Source organism: Ischnura elegans, chromosome 1 (genome assembly GCF_921293095.1).
Source record: "Ischnura elegans chromosome 1, ioIscEleg1.1, whole genome shotgun sequence".
In the NCBI taxonomy this organism is placed as follows: Eukaryota; Metazoa; Arthropoda; class Insecta; order Odonata; family Coenagrionidae; genus Ischnura; species Ischnura elegans.
In genome coordinates, this window is record NC_060246.1 from 69,096,503 (window position 1) to 69,115,641 (window position 19,139).

Genomic DNA, 19,139 nt, shown 5'->3' on the forward strand with positions numbered 1-19,139 from the left:
TTTCTTTTAAACTGACAACACTGTATATCGCAGCGGGTCAACTAATTGAAGGCTTGTTTACGAGGTTGCAGAGGTTATCGCCAGCGGGGGGTAAGGAATTGGTGAAATCCGCTATAAAAGCAACTATGAAGAGATCACATATTTTATTCCTTTCTCCACGAACATAAAACACATACGTACAAAGATTACAAAATGTTTAACCTTCAACTGAATAAAAAATTGACAATAACTTAATAAATCAAATACTCGCCGTCTCGAAAACAGGTCGAGCAAAGGAATCACAAGAATGTCTTATGCCTGAGAACGCTTTCAACGATTTTAATCAAGGGATACAGAGTTATTTTGACATATCAAATAAGGAAATAAAATTATATAATCCATCAGGAAACAGCAGCTTAAATAAAATGAATTAGCAGTAACAAACTTGTTGGGTAGGTACTTTCGCGTTTAATGACAATCACAACCCGATTGTATACGATCTACCACTTGGGTTATGTAATGGTCCTGGAACAGGACTAGTGAGACACCATTCATACCACACATTTTTCCTGTTACACAACCTCCAAAAGTGAACTTCAAGAATATCTCCAGCTTTAAGATGAATAGGCTCCTGAAAGGAAAACAATAAGAATGAGAACATAGTTCTGCACAATATTATCTTAAAATCATCCATTGATAGAATTAAACGCAGACATGATTTGGGAAATATGGATTGTACGTGAACATTCACAAGCGACTAAATTAGAAGAATAAACCCCTTGACAGATCAATTATGAACATTGATTTGATGAAATGGAGGAAAAGGAATTTAATTACTTGTAACATTATAATTTGGTAATTTTAACTTATTTGAAAGACCGTAAGTGTAACTTTAAATACCTTATGCATTGAATGTACCTGAAGGTAGGAATATATAATGTGATAAGCTGATTACTGTCTCCTCAATCAAAGAGGGGTGACTTCTCTTAACCTTAGCTCGCCAATTAAATACACCAACAGATGAAGTTCGCCATGAAAAAATATTTGACTTAGCCGGGATTCGAACCCAGATCTACCGATTGCCGATCAGGTGTGTTAGCCAGTTACACCACCAAGCCATTTTCTCAAAGCGAACTATATTTTTTCATGGCGAGCTTAATCCGTTGGTGTATTTAACTTTGCACCTGTGCACGTGACTGCATACAAAGTCACTTGTTCCTGCAGTGCTTTAGCTGCCACATTTAATTCTAATTTGCACTTAAATGCCCTTTAATGTAGCAAGCACATACAGGCACGCTAAGATTTAAAAGTTATGAGTAGAGCCATACACAAGAACTTGAGTATTGTCAGAGGTAAGGAAACAATAAGTATAGCAATCCCCGTGATCAGACAATTCATGAAATTGGGTGATGGGAAATATAGATGGTGCAGTGTAACTTAGAGGAAGTAGAACTATAAGCAAGTAAAACAATGTAAGCTTATACCACTTCTCCTTTACAATGCAAAATTTCTCACATCGACCACACACTCAAATATTTCCTTGGCCAGGCCACCAATCTCAGCCACACTCCATTTCCTACCCTATCCTCCAGAGCGCTGCAACCTCCAGCCTGAATTTTCATCACTTAACAAACAAAGGAGCGAGGGATGGGTAGGTCTATGGAAATCAATTAATGCAAATCCATTAAATTTGCCTTATCTTTCTAGGAAAAATATAAAACTTCGAGCTGTCTGATGCTTGCCATGCTCAAGTTTTCAGTAGACTTGAGCAAAGCAGCTACAGAAAGACCTCAGGGGTTCCCCTATGAAATTGAATGTTGGAAGCTTCTACAAGACTCTAGATAGTTTAGTCAGGGCTACTTGTCTGTGCCAGGCTGATGAATTTGCAGGTCTCCATTACGCTTCTTACCAACCACTACAAGCTAACACAACCATTGATCTAGCACAGTAGTACCCATTCTCAAGTCTTCAAAATTTCACTAACCAGTTTTACCAACTGAATTCTGATTCATCTGCAATGAGTGCTTTCCATTCATTGACACAAGTCGACTTGCGTCGCGGTTTTCGTGTTCCATTCTATGTGTGTCGCCGACTGTTGTGACACAAGTCAACAAACTGTAACGCACAGGAAATGGAGAGCTATAACCAGTTGCCGTGAGTCGTATGAAGGGAAAGCACCCAATAAGGCTAATATGAAAAGAGAAAGTGAGCAAACTAGGTGCACTTGGTTTACTAAGATGGATTTAACGTATCAATCCTCGCCTATCATTCAACACGTCCTTCCGTTTGCTTCTCTGCTGTATGTTTTCATTAAGCTTTCCACTAAGTAATGTTAATCTTATTTTATAATATGGAATTAGGGATGATAACATTAATGTTTCTTCAACACAGCCAGATACTTTTGATGGCAAATTTAAACCGATAACCGGTACTAGTAAATCAATATTAAAAGGGAACACTGGCAGAGATCATTTGCCATTGTTAAGGAATTTATTCAGTCAATTTCTAGGGTAATACATGATAAAAAAGAGCTACTATGAATTCATTTTGAACAATAAGAGCACATTAAAACTCTTACCTCATTAAATTTCATTTCTTGGGTAAACTGTTATAAACTGCATAATGAATAAGAGAAATATCTAATGACTGTAATTAGCATCAATGGCACCAAAATTTAACACTGCACCAACAAAGAATATAACATACAACAATGATCAATTAAAATAACGAAATATATGCATAAGACTAACACAAATCAAATGCTAAAAAAAGTGTCTGTCCCAATGAAAATTTTAATAGAATGTTACTTACTCTTATGGGAAAGAAAATCGGAAACCAGCTAAACATCCCTTTGGAATGAGTTTCGGGTAAAATGCTCAGATTTATGTCTTTGTACAACACAGAATCAAAAAAACCTGAGAATCCATGAAGAACAGAGTCTTGAGAAATTTTGAATTCCAAACATTTGTACCTCCTGTTATCTACCAGCTCATCTGAAAAAAAACACAACAACCAGTCAAGTTAATAGTGTCGATCAAGAAAATTGAAAGCAAGAATTAACAGATTCTGATAGAAACCTTTATTAGGATGATCAAATCTAAAAAGTGGCTGAACTGGAGATAATTCAAGTCTATTTTGCAGATGTACCACATATGGAGTTTCGAAATGGTGCAGAGGATGCTTGTCTTTCTCTTTACACAACCTCACTTCATTATATAACTTTGATGACTGAACAGGACATAGATATGAGGTATAACTTGCTGGTATGCTCACTCCATCATCTGAAAAAGACAATTAATCAAATGAATAGGAAAAATACCCGCACAAGAAATACAAATAATGAATGGCATACTAAAAAAAGACCAGGTTTATGGGCAATTAAGAAAACAAACACCAAACCCAACAAAATCAAATTAGGGAAAAGCCAAAAGTGAGCTGCACACTTAACAACACTCCTAGGATGGCTCTATTCATAGAAAATAACCTTTAAGACCCTTCATTCCTTTATCACATATTCATTTAACAAAAATGAAACATAAAAATAACACGAAAATCATGTAAGTCACTGCAGGAATATAAAATTGTTCAAAGAGCTTTTTTCACTCAATAAAAATTCCAGTCTTTAATTTACAAACAGATCTTCTATTATGCAAATGAGATAGCTTAACATGTTCACAGCCACTTCGATCATAATGACCAAAACGTGTACTTAATCTTCACGTCGCTTTGGTCATAATGACCAACGTATGAATCACTTTTTTGGCCGCTGGTCACAGCTACTTCAGTGCCAGGTATATGACGTGACCGACATGGCGCACATAGCCGAATACACACCAAAACTCAAATAAAAAGGATCCAAGTATTAAAGTGAAAGGAAAAAGCTAGACATTTGGCGCAATGGGTGAATTCGTCTAAAACTCCATGGTAGGGAACATGGTAAAGCAAACTGCTACGCAGTGTAGTGAAATTGCTATCCTAGAGCAAAAGCAACAATCAGAAGCAGAAGGATAAAGATGAAGGGAAAGGATACAAAAGTGGGTGATAAGAAAATCAAATATGTATCTCTCAAAGTTGCTGAGAGATTACACCTTCAACATAAGGCATGACTAAATTCAAGGTTTGGTTCTTTGTGCCCAACAGCACCAGTCACTGGCAGTCATTAAATGAGGGACATAGGACTATTTCGCAAAATTATTTACGAAAATGTTATAATTCATGTAATTTCAAAAGCTCAATGTTCACCTTTAAAAAAATAAAAATTTAAAAATAAAGAAAATAAATTTAACATCAGAACATAAAAATTAACCAGTAATGTTGACAGAAAAATGCCTTAAACTGACATTGATGAATGCCCCAATTCTTCATTCAAAAAACTTCTTTCTTCCCTCTAATTACCTATTATAGATTTTTGTAACTGCATCACACATTGACAAAAGCTTTTCCAGAAAGATTTGGAGGATGATCCTTGAAAAGACACACTTTCATATTAGTACCTTTGAGAAATTTCTGAACACCATCCAAGCATTCAGGAGAGAGCTCATTGTCACCAAAGGAACCCAGGAGTTCTGACACCAGTATGTCTGCTTTCTCTGGGGCTTCCCAATCTCGCATGTCACTTGAAATAACTTTCACTTGATCTCCCCACATTTCCTCTTGCTGGGCCTCCAATCTAGATAATAATGAACATTAATTAATAATGAACAACACAGTATGCATTAAGTGGTACACAATATAAATATGTACATAATAACAATAGACAATGACTTCAAAGTAATACCAAAAAGGTAAACTAAACATAATTTTTAAAAACAACTGTGGACAAACAACAAAGGAGCAACTTAAGTTACTTGCAAGAATTCCACGGAGAAGAAATTATTCATGAAATAAGGATCTCTAATTAGTTAAATGCTTAAAACACTAGTAGCAAATGATATGGATCCTCATCCAAATCCAGGTCGCATCTGATGATATTTTCTCAAAGGAATTTTAACAATTGATTTGCACTAGATACTTACGTCACTACAGCATTAGGATTCTTTTCAACAGCATAAACCCTAATTTTACGATCTGCTTTCTGCGATGCATTGAGAGCTGCTCTGACCAATGGTCCACGCCCTGCTCCAACAACCATGACTATACTGGAAGGAAAAAGAAAGAATATAAAATTAATAAAAAATAAACATAAAAGCTAGCATGTTCTACCCATAAAGACTTAACATGCTTTTCTTAAATTATGCCATCATAAGACCCTAAAAAACACACTTCTGAAGTACCTCATTGCAGTCTGAACATTTATAGGGTCATAGAAATGGGTTGTTATATATATGGTTAAATAAATATGGTTAACAAAATAATGGTTGTTCCACTCAGTAAGATTCACTTAAGTTCAACTTACAGCACTTTTTGATCTTTTTCATCAGCTGATATTTTATCAATAAGGACACTGTATATAGCCCGCTGGTATTCAGTGTACTTGACAGGATCTTTCTCAAAAACTTCATAGGTCTGCGACTCCAAGTTATCCATCAATGGCTGCAAAGGACACTGCAAATAATCTTCATAGCCCCTAGCATAAACTGTGAGGGGATCAACTTGCGAGATGGTCTGGAAGAAAAAATTTATTCACTTCTTCATTTCCACACTACATATACAGGCATCAAAAATTCATTCCATCATAATTCCCTGAGAACTAGAGTAATAAATATTTTTTATGTGATATCGACAATATAATTAATACAAAACTGTGGCAGAAAATATTTTGAAAATTCCAAAATAGTTGAACAGTATGTATTAGAAAACCAAAATAGTACGTCTTTGAAGTCAATGCTGGCACCATACTACATATTTATGAAAATCTTTCATGAAAAATATACATGTATGTAGTTCAACAAGTAACTCATCAACACATGATTTACAAAGAAGCAATAAGTACTATTATCACGTAATGATCATTCACAGCAATCGACAAGGAGACACATAGTCCATTTTTTGGAAAAGACAACTAACCTGCCAAATATGATCCATATATTGATGGTAATAGCGTATATTACCATGCTTGTCATTTCCAGATATCACAATTTGAACATCCAAAGATGCCAAGGAGCGAACAAGAGCTTGATGAGGCCTTGAAAGCACTGGGTATCCTTTCTTATTTGTTAAGAATAATGAAGTTGGAAGAACTAAGCATTTAAGAGGCTCTCCAGCCCATCTCGAGACAACAGTCTCCGGTGGGATGTCAGCACTCACTTCAAGGGCAAGGCCCAATTTCTTGTCAAAATTACACACAGAACGGAATGTATTCCACCTGAAAAAGAATTGATTCCTGCTTGTACAAATATTTTACTTAAATGTAGCCAGGGGAATAAAAGAGATTGATCACAATAAGTATAAATGATATGTACATTCAAGTCCAACATACAGAGCAATACAACTAGAGGTGGGTTAAATTGTTCACTTTGATGAACCGTTCACTTTGAACCTGTTCAGTAAAAAGAACAGTTCATCGCAAACATTCATATCTGTTAATGGCAAACATTCAGGGCCATTCAAGTAGAAAATACTGTTTATCGGAAGTTTAGAGTAAATGAAAGCTTAGTGTGGTATCATATGGTTTGTGCAGTTTGTCGTAGTAACTTCAATCAAATTCTGTCCCAGGCCTTTACTTGGTTATCCGTGTGCAGGACAATATCTGCTGTCCACTTGTAGAATAAGCAAGAATTAATATTTATCAACCCAGAGTGATGTTATTCACAAATTTAGCACCAGAAAAGTTTTTAAATGCTGCTCATATAGACAATTTAGACAACAGCTAATTGTTCTTTATAAATATTTTTAGAATAAAAGTCATTTATGACTCTCTACATTCGACTCCTCGGTAAGATATCGATTTCTTCCCCTCGTTACAGCCTGTGTCAGGTACCTATCCACTCTAACAATCCAACTACAAGACGGTTAGAAATGATCATTTCCATTACTAAATTAGTACTTTTGATAGAATGTAAAAAAATAGTAAAATATGATACACCCATGGAATTCTGTAACATATTTAAATATAAAACATGGAAAGCAAAGTAAGAGTTAGCCCTTTTCAGGTGTATTTATGAGCAATGGAGAACTTGCATAAGTCGTCGATTGCTCTAAAAACTATTTTGAATAAGTAAAATGGATACATTAGCTCGCAAAAATACCTAAAGTTTCTCCATTCATCACCAAAAGAAATTAAAAAATTGACTTTAAAATCGAGAAAAATTTCAAAATCATCAGTTCAGACCTCTTATAGCAACGCACAGTGAAATTTAGATTTACCCAGTTAAAAGTTAATTCCATTACGAATACTTTAATAGCAAAATATATAGTGGATATAGCATACTTAAATAATTTATGTTTAACTTTTCCGTTTGCTGAAATAGATTTTTGCATTAATATAACGAATCAAAATACATTTTTAACCTAATGTTTAAATTACCTCATAGCCATAACATAAATAAGAACCATTGCACAAATTACGAACAGATAACCCGTAAATTGACTGCGAACCTGAACCATCGCATCCTGATAACACTCATGTCATCTCCACTTTCCCCGAGAATAATTACGCATTTGCAATACGAAATATAGAATTATGGATTGTACACAACATTTATCTTATACAAGAATTCCGTGAGAAAAAATTCCCCTGGACCAGGAATCGAACCACGGACCTTTGGCTTTCCGGGCCACAGTGCAAACCCGGTTTCCAGGTGCTATCCAGGTTCTTTGATTCCCATGGCAATTATACCGAGGCTCATGGTACTAGGTGTTACGAATCCTAGAGCTAGATATATTCTGGTGCTTTCGAGTCTGATTAATTTTTTTATAAAGATCCCAGAAAATGTCGAAGAAATGTAAAATTCATGCACGGATAAACCGCAGCATGGATAAACCGCAGCCGGATAATGGGGAGCTTGCTGTACTTCAAGATTATTGACACAATATTGAGGGAAAAAATTCAAAACACTACTAATCTTTACAAGTCTCCAAGATAAAAAGCCCCTTGCTTAAGTGACTGACTCACTCAATCAATCATTGACGTATGCAATTTCTGCCACCACTTCTGGAAGAGCTAGAGAGCTAAAAAAATTTCCAGGGATGAGGACCAAAAAAGATTCCGAGGAAAATTACAAAAACCCTGACTGCCAAAGATGAAGTTATGAGTCGAAATTTTCTCAAGACTGTGTAACACCTAATTTTGAGTTGTTTGTTTTGGATTTTGGTGTGACGTAATACAAGCAATAATAAGCAGCAGAGGTGGAGTGAGGTAATTGTTGTGGTTGTTGACAGCGCGGGAGGAAGTGAAAAGAGGGGAGTCGGATTGTGATAGTTATGGCGGACGGGTGTTTCCTTGCTCCCGAGTTTGTATTATTTAAAGTGCAATAAAATATTTGTAAGTGAAGTGAAACTAAGAGAAATTAATTAAAACGTTACAACTGCAATGGGTGAAAAACGCTGTGCAACCCATCACATTATTACACATCTATTTTATTATTGACTAACGATCCAAGAATGATGAAATCTTCTCGGGTTCTCAGCCAGGTTAGTTGTTTCATAAAAGCCGATGTTTTGAGAGACGACTAGTCTCCCATCTTCAAGGCCATGTTACTCTATAGTAGTCTAATTTCACACTGACTGAAAAACTGGACTTCCATAGAGTAAGAAGATCGGAGCCATCTCTCGAAACATCAGCTTATATGAAACAATTAACCTGGCTGAGAACCCGAGAAGATTTCATCACAAGTATTCACCAGGAAAAATTTAAATCGTTTATGATGCAAGATTGGGTTGTTAATTTTCATCAATTATTCATAATTTTCACCATTTTGGCAGCACTTGACTTTAGAAGTTAAAATTTGCTTCTCGCATTCGTAGTTTTTTTGGTAGAACAAAACACGGGAGAATTTGGCCAACTGACAATGGTAAGGTATTTCATAGGTCTTGCTTAGTTCCTACCTTCTGAAAGACACTTTCTTATCATAAAGAGCATTATCACTACATAGGTTTGAATTTTTTCTTCAGTTTTACTTAAATGTTGGCCATCAAAAGTGAGTGGGGTGATGCCATGAGGTCTCGGAGAGTAGTTCATAAATATAAATGGTGGCAAAGGTAATGGTGGTAAAGTAGTTTCATTAATAGGAGGTTCTACTGTATCACCAAGATACATTAATAATAGTGCTAAATTTTCCATGTTAGAAATACCTTCAAAGATCATCAGCTTACAATTTAACTAATGTCATCGCTGGTTGGTTGGCTGTTCTTTCTTACATGTAATTAGGCAGTACAAGCAACAAGAAGCCAAGTAAAAATTTCTTACCAATGCCATGTGTCATTGCAGTTCCCAGACGATCCATTGTCTGATTCATCCACATCTGATCTGTATTGCCTGGTTCCCATAGCAGGAGATTCCATTGACACATGCACCCATACCTAAAAAATGCAATTGATGATTATAAACATCAGGTGATGAAACTTTAAAAAATACATACATAGTAAATATTGCACTGATGGAGTATTTTCAAGTATAATAATTTAATAATTCACCACGATATTACTCCACCGCTTTAGCAGGATATTGTGTCTAAAAAAATCTTAACGGCTCAGAATTGACACGCAAATGAAATTAATACACACTCATCAATGTGCAATTAACTTCAAAATGATGAAGACAACAAAGATTATTTCTACCTAACTGCCTATATGAATATTATTCAAATGCCCCAATTTTCAAAGACAATTCACATCAATGGTAACAGCTAGAACATTTGTAAAAATGAGATATCCTTCAGCACCATTAGAGCACTAAAATAATGAGAATATCAACAAAAACTCTTCATACAGTATAATTTTACAAAACATACAAACATATCTCATTTCACTACCTGGAATGTGCTGTTTGATTGAAACTTGCTTTGAAGAATCCTGGCTAAATTTGTGTTATTGGGCCCTCGAAGTGTAACCATAATAGCTGGCAAGCCCAGATGTGCGGCATACACTAATTCCTGATTGACAGCTTCTTCAGATTCTCTTCTTAAATTAATATCACCAGCATCCACAGCCAAATAAGGAGATAGTTTTCCAACAATCAGATTGTTCCAGTCTGAAAGAAGTGGAAAGCAAAATATTTAATTCTCAACCCATCAGAACCAAAAGGGTGTTATACACCTAATGTTGCAATCCAATGTCCTATAACTATTCACAACAGTCAAGAGTGACCACCAGCTATAGACAGTAAGGTGTAAGATAGCTTGTGGTGATAGCAACCCTTAATACTATATTAAGGTACATATTAACTACAAAGTCCCCATTCACATATGTCTACATAAGTGGCCCAAATAACAAAAAATGATCATATGACTTGAACATATCAGGGAAAGAAGATATGATTTGGCTTGCTAGTCCTTACATCACTTGAGAGTATTATGCACTTTTTTTAACACTGACACCACTATTTTTTCAATACAAGTGCAATATAGCATTATAAAAACCAAAGTGCAGAAAATAGTACTAAACAGACAATGTGATGTGTGCTCCACACCATGACTAGAGTTTTTGCCACACATTGTGCATACTCTACCCACACTTTTGGCCCCCTGCTGATCAAAGACAGTGATTCACACATTGGCAATGTTATGTAGCACACTGTGGCAAATCCGATTTCATAGTAGTCCTTAACTTTCATTTTCCAAAATTGAAGGCATTTGAATGTGGAAAGTACTTGTAGATACGTGTAAAATAAACGGCTTTTTGCAGTACATGATAGAAGTGTAAGGGTAGCCTCAGATGGTCTAAAAGATAGCATTTTCCAAAAGGTACATAATTCTTTAATCACTGCAACGGTTAATGGCACTGATAATGTCCACATGTATGTCGACCCCTATATGAAGAGGTTAGCTGTGATGAAAGCCAGTTTACTCTTCAAATAAGCAGTTTTGAATGAAGAGCAAAGTATTCTGAGGAGGTACTTGAGTTAAGTAGACCATAAGCCCTTTCTCTACAGACGACGAAAATATGCAGCACGATGTTTTTTGATCCAGGAGACAAAAGCTGCAGATTTTCATCAGAAATTCTACTCAGGAGAATGAATGCCGAAAATAAACTCTTCCCCTTTTATGATGGTCGCGGGTTTGCCAGGTCTTCGTTTCGGGTTTCAATTGTTTTTTTGATTCAGTTTTCGAAATAAATATTTGTTCCTTTCTCAAACAATATAAACTAAAAATTGAATTCTTTGTCTATTGAGCAGCATTTACAGTTTTTAAACAAAATTCTACGATAAATATTAACTTATACCTCGATTTTAGAATAAACATTAACATGGAAATTGTTGCTGCATTAAACACGTTAATATTGATGGTAGAGCTTCGTTCAAAATTTGACGATCCTCAGAATAAAACGAGGAATTCAATTCAAAGTTTACAATTTACATGCAACCAAATGTGTATAGGGTGGTTTCCTATTTTTTAAATGGCCTACATCGAAAGATTATTACTCCTGGAATACGTACTTCATGCTTTTAGATTTTTAAATGATATATATATATATATATATATATTTTTAGTGATTAAATAATTGTGAAAATTTTCAAGCGCATGAAAAAGCTACGGCTAAGTATGAATGCTGGGAAAAGCCCGTGTGACGTCATTCTGTTTCCTGCTGCCACCGTGTGAGGCCACCTTGGTGCGAGGCTGTTAGCACCAATATGTTGCAGGCTGCTAGCAGGTAGCAGAGTACCCTGCTAACAGATAGAGCTTGACTTAAATAAGGATCATAATACCCTATCAAACCTTTTTTATAGGTGGTGTTTTTATAGGTCGCAATTTTTATAGGTGATTATTAAGAAATTTTTCCCCGAGCTTTGAGCCACATGCATGCATTGGTTATCTCAGACGATGTAAAACTCCATACTACTCATATAGGATCTGGGTCCCTGTGACATCACGTGGAGTGGCATCGTATGGCCGCCAATCCGGCCTTTTCAAATGAGGTTAAAATTGACCATTAACATTCGTCTAAACATGGATTTCTAAAACTAAATAATTTGTATGTATATTACGAATACATACACTAATCTTGCGTAACAAATCGCAATCAATGCCTTTCGATTTCTTTGATGAAGGAAACTACCCTATTATCCATACAGTTAATTCATATAAACAAAGCACGATTGTCCACGAACCAATGCCACTGGTAGGTTTATAAACCCCGAAAGGAGGGAGCCCAACTACCCTCCGAGATAATGTGGAGTGCCCGCTAGGAAGGGTCGAAAAAGGTTGGTGCTGAGTGTGTGTTACTATCCACGAGACCCTTCTTAACGAATGTCCTGCAAAAATGCTCCGTACAGAGAACATAGAAAAGTTTCTTGGGGCTCAGTCCAGCAGTCATGCTAAGGAGAGAACTCTACCATCTCGAAAGGTTAAATAATACCTGAAACTGAATAAGCTGTGACTTGGTGACAGGAGGCCACCAAAAATTATACTACACCCACAGAAGAGGACAGCACCTCCTATTTGTGTAAGCAAAGGTGAAGACCACAACGGTAAGCACAGCAACACTCATTTCACTACAGGCTAGGAAATATCTACTTTGATAGCTGTCACACTGCGATGAGTAAGGCAAAGGGAGGGCAACACATCATCATCCCAAGGAGTCGAAGCTACCCCACTCCCCTTTTTTATGGCTGATATAATAAAATTATCTTGAGTAAAACATCACAGTGGTAAACCAATCTCCCATCCAGATCTCCAGAATGGGAGTCATCAAGAAATTATACCGATCAAAAGTGATAAAATTTTAAGGATAGAATCATTGAATATGATATGGCCACAAAAGACTGGATAACCTGAAGGTGGAAATGCGAAGACAGAACATGGACCTACTAGAAGATGTGAAAATTGATGAGGGGCAATCACTACAAGAAAATAAGGAATGAAATAAGTTGCAAACCGAGGAAAGCTGACAATAATCTGGATGATGAATATTTGCAAAGAAGTCCAGTACAATCTTTCACGTGGTAATAGGATCGTGACAAACTTTTGCTCCTAAGAGTCAGATGCTCTTGGTGCTGGCTGGTCCTTAAATTTCTTCCTCAGATCCATTTGCTGAGACTTTCAAGGAGTGTTAATAAGGTTTCATCTTATCAGATGCAGTTTCTAGGGTAAGGAGAAAGACCAGTCTGATGCCAGATGGCCATAACCCTTGAAGAGATGAAATCTTACGATACTGTGAAGTAGGTAGAGTCTATAAGGCACAGCACCCATGATACCCCATGGAAGACAGCTTTGGCCTCATGAAAGCACGTGATCCTGGTCAGAGTGGGCCCTATGGCAGCTAATAGCGGGAATGATACATGAGCATGGACAAATTATTTTCCACACAGACCACAACATTATCCCTTTACTGTATGGGCACAATTTATTTTTCAAAATTTTACTTCGCTTAGCCTCCCGGTAGGCCCCTCACCCTTCAATCACCAACCATTACAAAAATATTATTTTATCACATGCCAGCAAGCACTTTCCACATCCAAACACCTTCAATTACGAAACAATGAAAAATATGCCAGTCAACCGTCACAAGAAGGAACAGATGGGTTTTCAGCGTTATATCGGGAGGTGCCACTAATTATGTTGGGATACTTTCCCCCCCACCCCCCATAAGAAATACTGTGCATCACACAGTTGCTATGCTGATAAGCACACCATAAGAGTCCTAATTTATGCTTTACTCACTCTGTTGTCACTCTTTGTAGGTTTTTGGCTTATCATATTCATGCTTGTCAAACTGAACGCCATGGATGCTGTCACCAGGGTGGCATAGGTGATGGTGAAAGTGGTGGTAATATTGACTGTACAACAAGCATTGCCCCTGAAACTTAGAGCTAAAGTAGTATATATATATATCTGAATGCCAATGTTAAAAGTGACTCGGTGATTTGGGTCTTATTCCTAGGTGAAATAACCTAGGAACCTCACCTAGTGATTCCACTTACGAGTAGGTTTAGATGGGTGAGAGTGATGTTAATCCCAGACTAAGCTTTAGGCGTGTAATACTATACACTATTGGGGGGGGGGAGTTTCTTTCCATGGACAACATTGAATTTCAAGATTTTTATTTGGGAGTTGACCATAACATTACATTACATAACATTGAACCATATTATACTCTTCAATCAGGAGCCCAACATTCTACCCCCTGGGACACCAACCTCCCACATTTCACCAATATGAAACAGAACATAAACTCATAACAGGAGCTAAGAAGAACATTGACAGAAGAGATGTAATATTGAGTACCACGTGGACGATAAATGAATCACGGATAGCAATACAAATGAGACCTCTAATGGAAACGAGCTCTTATCACCCCCTCCAAACACTACTACAGGCACAGTAAAACACTAACCAGAGCCTGATGTACGCAAGGCAGGAAAGGAAATCATTTACCAAGTTCTGATAAACAAATTACGATGCACAAACAACAATAAGGGGTATTTCGAGGTGATATTTGTTTGAAGATCCTCAGTACTTTAATTCATTTCATAAGGTTTCTCTAGCAGACACGAAATAAGTGAATTGGCGGTCCAAGATTATATATTTCTGGACAAAATTCACAGTGCCACGATAAAGTAACTGGAAATAGATCGTATTACCTGAGCTTGACAGAATTAGGTCCGATCGTGTGAATGCCCCTGGCCGGTTCTTGGCTTTCCCTCCAATGAATTCTCGCTTGAAACGGGGATGAACAATGGGGAGGCATATGAAATCGAATCTAGAGAAAAATATACACAAGATTTTAGATACTCCAGATTTGTGAGAGCAACGCCAGAAAAGTAAATATACATACCCCGCTTCGGAAGCAATGTGGAGATTATTCCTGATGTCAGTGGCATAACACAGATCCAATCCACAAGATACCCTTCTAGACGAAGACATTTCTAAATTAAAAGGAATAAAAATTAGATAAATATTACATTTACACGTGAGAATATAATATGAAAATAGGGATGAAAATCAAGTAGACGAAGTAAGAATGTGCAAATATTACCAATACTGTTATTTTAAACACGGATTTCTCAAAATGCTATTCCACCTCTGCTTATTAACCGAGCGTTCTCGATTTTTACGGCCTCTGTTTTTACCGCCTCGACGCCATTGCAAGCCGGATAAAACTTGGTTATCCCAAGATAAAATTCTCGAAAAAGTTGGATACACTGATTCCAGGATACCGGGAATACCAACCCAACATCCCCAAATGTTACCGTAGACGTAATGGCGGTAATTATGAATACCCTTGAAGTTAATCTCCCCAAGTTTGTATCGACAACGTTGCCAATTTCTGAATCAGGAAAACCTATATATAAACATGGTGAAATTTCTCTCTTATTCTAGTTCTCTTTGAGATAATTTTTTTCTGTGAAAATTTGCCAAGTGCACAAAAGTGACTGCAAATTTTAGTTCAAGTGAATAATACTTATAAGTTTTATGAACGAACTCCGGTATTTGTATAAAGTGCCACTGCATCTAGCTTAATCATACCATTTAGCCTATAACCACATTTCAGTGGCAGTAGTTGTTACATTTCTCTATCTTTGGAGCAGATAAATGGATTTTTTTTTCAAGGAAAAATTTAGTTTGAATTTACTTTTCCCTTTTCCATATGTAGTCTGCATTTATATTCCCCTTTTCCATGTGCGCCATCCATTGTCACAGTATGCAACATTCCAAATGTAATCTGAAACTAATGTGCGCTACATATATTTCCCTCGGAATACTACCTTGTTGTGATGGTAAGCTATGCACATTCTGAATACACATGTATCTGGTCTTACGGTGCAATATAAATAGCTCTCAGCTGAGCCACATACGTTGAAAAGGTAGGAGCCAAACCAAAGTTAGTCCACATTATCATGCCATGTGATAAAGAGACTATAGTCTCTTGGAACCCATAACATCAAAATCTAATTAGAGGATGTGAAACATATTTTTAATCTCAGAACATTAATTACTCTAGTCTTGAGGGTAGATGTTACAACTGGCAACAAGGCAGGCAAAGGCTTTGATGCCATCAAACAAAATCCTTGCAGAGATGTTCCAGACCCCAGAAATACCAGCAACAAATGGAGAATAGGAAAATATGTAATGAAGAAATCAGGACCATTCAATATTTAAAAAATGCAAAGGGCAGGGCATCTCGAATTAAATGACAGGAAATGTAGAAATGGGAAAAACAGCACAATGTAAGAGTGCAGGGATGTAACTGTGGGGAGTGGAGGGTGAGCAGGATAGAACCCCCCCCCTTCTCCAGAGGTTTATTATGAGTACAAGTATTTCACGAGATATTTCTCAATTTTGTGAATACCTGATGAAGTGTGCTATTTAATAAGATCCGTTTCTCCCCACTTCAAAGCCAAGTGCTATTTACAGCACTCAATTAGTGGTTACATTAGTGGGGAGGAAAAGAGAATAGGGTGGTTTCCTATTATTTTTTTATTTCCAAAATCGAAAGATTAGAACTCCTTGAGTACACACTTCACAATCTTAGAATTTTAAATGACGATATCTATTTTTCGCGATTAAATGAAAAATTTCAAGCACGCGAAGATGCGATGGCTAAGTATGAATGCTGGGAAAAGCCGATGTGACGTCTGGCTGCTGCTGTGTGAGGCCACCTGGGTGCGAGGCTATGAATGCCGCCACAAGGCAGGCTGCTTGCTGCCGAGCATGGCGGTAGCGTACAGTACCCTACTAGTAGGTAGTGCTTGGCTTAAATAAGGATTATTAATACCCTATTAAATGAAGGAAACTTTCCGACCTTAGCCAATTTTAATAGGTGATTTTTAAGAAATGTTTCCCTGAGCTGTGTGCCTCATGCATTGGTAATCTCAGATGATGTAAAACTCCTATCTACTCGTACAGAAACTAGGTCCCTATGACGTCACGTGGAGTGGCATTGCATGGGCAACAATCTGGCCTTTTTCAAATGCGGTTAATATTGACCAATGCCATTCGTCTAAACTGGGAGTTTTGTAACCCAATAATTTGTATACATATTATGAATACACTAATGGTGGGTAACGAATTGCACTCAATGCCTTTTGTTTTCTTTGATGAAGGAAACTACCCTATACCACAATGGCAAATGATACTGGTTAATACAATAATGAAGTAATTGTTTTTACATTATATCACCTATACAGTAATGTTTTCAACAATCTGAAGGCCACGATGGCAAAAACAAGTTTGACCTTATATATTATCCATTTCAAACCATTCTGTTCGAGTACTAAGGATGAAGGCCCATCATAGGTTGGTGACAATACCCAAGACGCCTTGCATTGTGCAGTGCTGGGTAAAATACAGGATAAGGAGTACATGAAATTCAAAATACGTACCTTTTACTGCGGCATTTGAGATACAAAATAATATTTTTAAAACTTCTCAAAATGTCTATGAATGGAAACTAATAGATCTTAAAAAAAATATAACCTGTTTGTATTAAGTTAAAGATAGTTACAAACAGTACATGAGAAAAGTCTATAAGTGCTACACTTTACATTTACTAAAGTCAAACTTCTCAAATTCTGCTCTCTGCAAATGAATTATTCCCCTTGAAAAATACAAATTTTTCAAATAATGTGTCAGACTATCCCCTAACTTCAAGCAAAAGATAAAGCCAGCAAGTGAAAAGATTTTTCAGAGGTAAAGATGAGCATAGGCTTTTGTTAAATCTGATAAACATATTCTTAATATGTATCTGGATAATTTTGCAAACTCAACAATTTGTCTTTGTCATTAAAGACCTATAACTCAATGTTACACTGCAGCTTTTTTTCACTAGTATTCAATAACAGAAAGAAGTCATCATCCTCTCCACCACAGGTATCATCACATGTACTGGCAATGTATGACTCAAATGAATTAACCCTTTTAGTGTGGTGGGCCAATATATCGGCTTTTGACACTCAGGCGAAAAGTGCAGCGGGCCAATATATCAGCTCCTATGAAGTCAATTATTTAATTTGCTATAACTTATTACATTGATACATTTTATTTCAGAAAGCATGAAAATATTTTGCCAATATTAACCAGTTTAATCTCAGTGATTTAAAAAAATTTGCTAATGGATATATAATAAAATATGTAGCTAAGAATTTTTTTTTCTTTCTTAGTTGCTATATATGTATTATGAAAATACCATCCACATTTATAGCCAGCACCTCAGGAAGAAGGATTGCACTAATAGGGTCAACATGTACAGAGATTTTTGAATGCTTTTTCCCTCATTGGGTCCAGAAGTGACCGCTTGAAAAAACTTGAAACTTGGGTGAAAGCAAGAAGCTAAAATAGCTTCATTCACAACAGAAGATACATAATTGAAAAATAATTCAAATCTATCCTGCAAGGTTTTCACTAATGCTATTGCTATTTTAATAGTGTGACGCAAATTATTATTCATCAAATTTTACAACCAGCTACCCAGAGACATTAGTGTAGGTATTAGTTGTCCATAGTAACAAGCTGGCCAGCCCTGACGGTAGTCTTAAGCAGTGGCAAGTGGCTTCGTCATGATGGTAAATTCCTCTAAATATTAAATTTCAACTTCTTTGAATGCATTGTTTTAACTGAATTTCACAAAAATTCATTGTAACTATAGCTATGCTTCATTTATTTAATACATAAATGAGCCGTACAGTGAATTCCACCTTGTGGGAGAGGGATACAGTAACTGATATCCTAATAAACTGTGAATGACTTTGGAAAATTTTGGTCAACGTGATGCATTCCATAATGTGGAGCACTTTGCAAGAGCTGGATGATGTATGAACTTGTTGGAGAACGTATGTCAATCAGTTTTTGCCAGCAAATTCAAGGTGCGACTCACCCACCTCAAATGGTGTAGTAGAATTATTACACCATTTTTTACAATCAGTAAAGCCATCACACTTTCTCTAAACATACCTCACAGTATTCAATACAATCAAAAAATTAGATAACAGAAGAGCAGATACATACTCATAATTGGAGGTTAATGCTTGAGTAAAACAAAATAATATGCACATTTACATATTATATTGGCATTTTAAATGGATACAAATACAACAACAGAAAAAAGGAACAATGAAAGACGATACA

At 36.5% G+C, this 19,139-nt stretch overlaps 1 protein-coding gene across 1 annotated transcript; it reads right to left on the reverse strand.

Moving 5' to 3' along the window:
• Positions 1-128: 128 nt before the first annotated feature.
• Positions 129-15,229, reverse strand: LOC124162903 (protein arginine N-methyltransferase 5). The gene is made up of 12 exons (XM_046539620.1): positions 15,052-15,229; positions 14,851-14,941; positions 14,657-14,775; positions 9,891-10,108; positions 9,326-9,438; positions 5,986-6,283; positions 5,375-5,583; positions 4,995-5,117; positions 4,473-4,648; positions 3,057-3,260; positions 2,791-2,972; positions 129-610 (listed from the first exon to the last, which is right to left on the reverse strand). Exons 2-12 carry the CDS (start codon positions 14,937-14,939, stop codon positions 458-460), a joined length of 1,884 nt encoding a protein of 627 aa, XP_046395576.1. The 5' UTR covers positions 14,940-14,941; positions 15,052-15,229; the 3' UTR covers positions 129-457.
• Positions 15,230-19,139: the final 3,910 nt, after the last annotated feature.

Excerpts from the sequence above, each read along its gene's own strand:
- LOC124162903 (XM_046539620.1), bottom strand. The coding sequence starts at position 14,939 with ATGTCTTCGTCTAGAAGGGTATCTTGTGGATTGGATCTGTGTTATGCC. Across the intron at positions 9,439-9,890 it reads AATCAAACAGCACATTCCAG|GTATGGGTGCATGTGTCAAT; the intron begins GTAGTGAAATGA and ends TGCATTTTTTAG. Across the intron at positions 6,284-9,325 it reads TGCAATGACACATGGCATTG|GTGGAATACATTCCGTTCTG; the intron begins GTAAGAAATTTT and ends ATTCTTTTTCAG.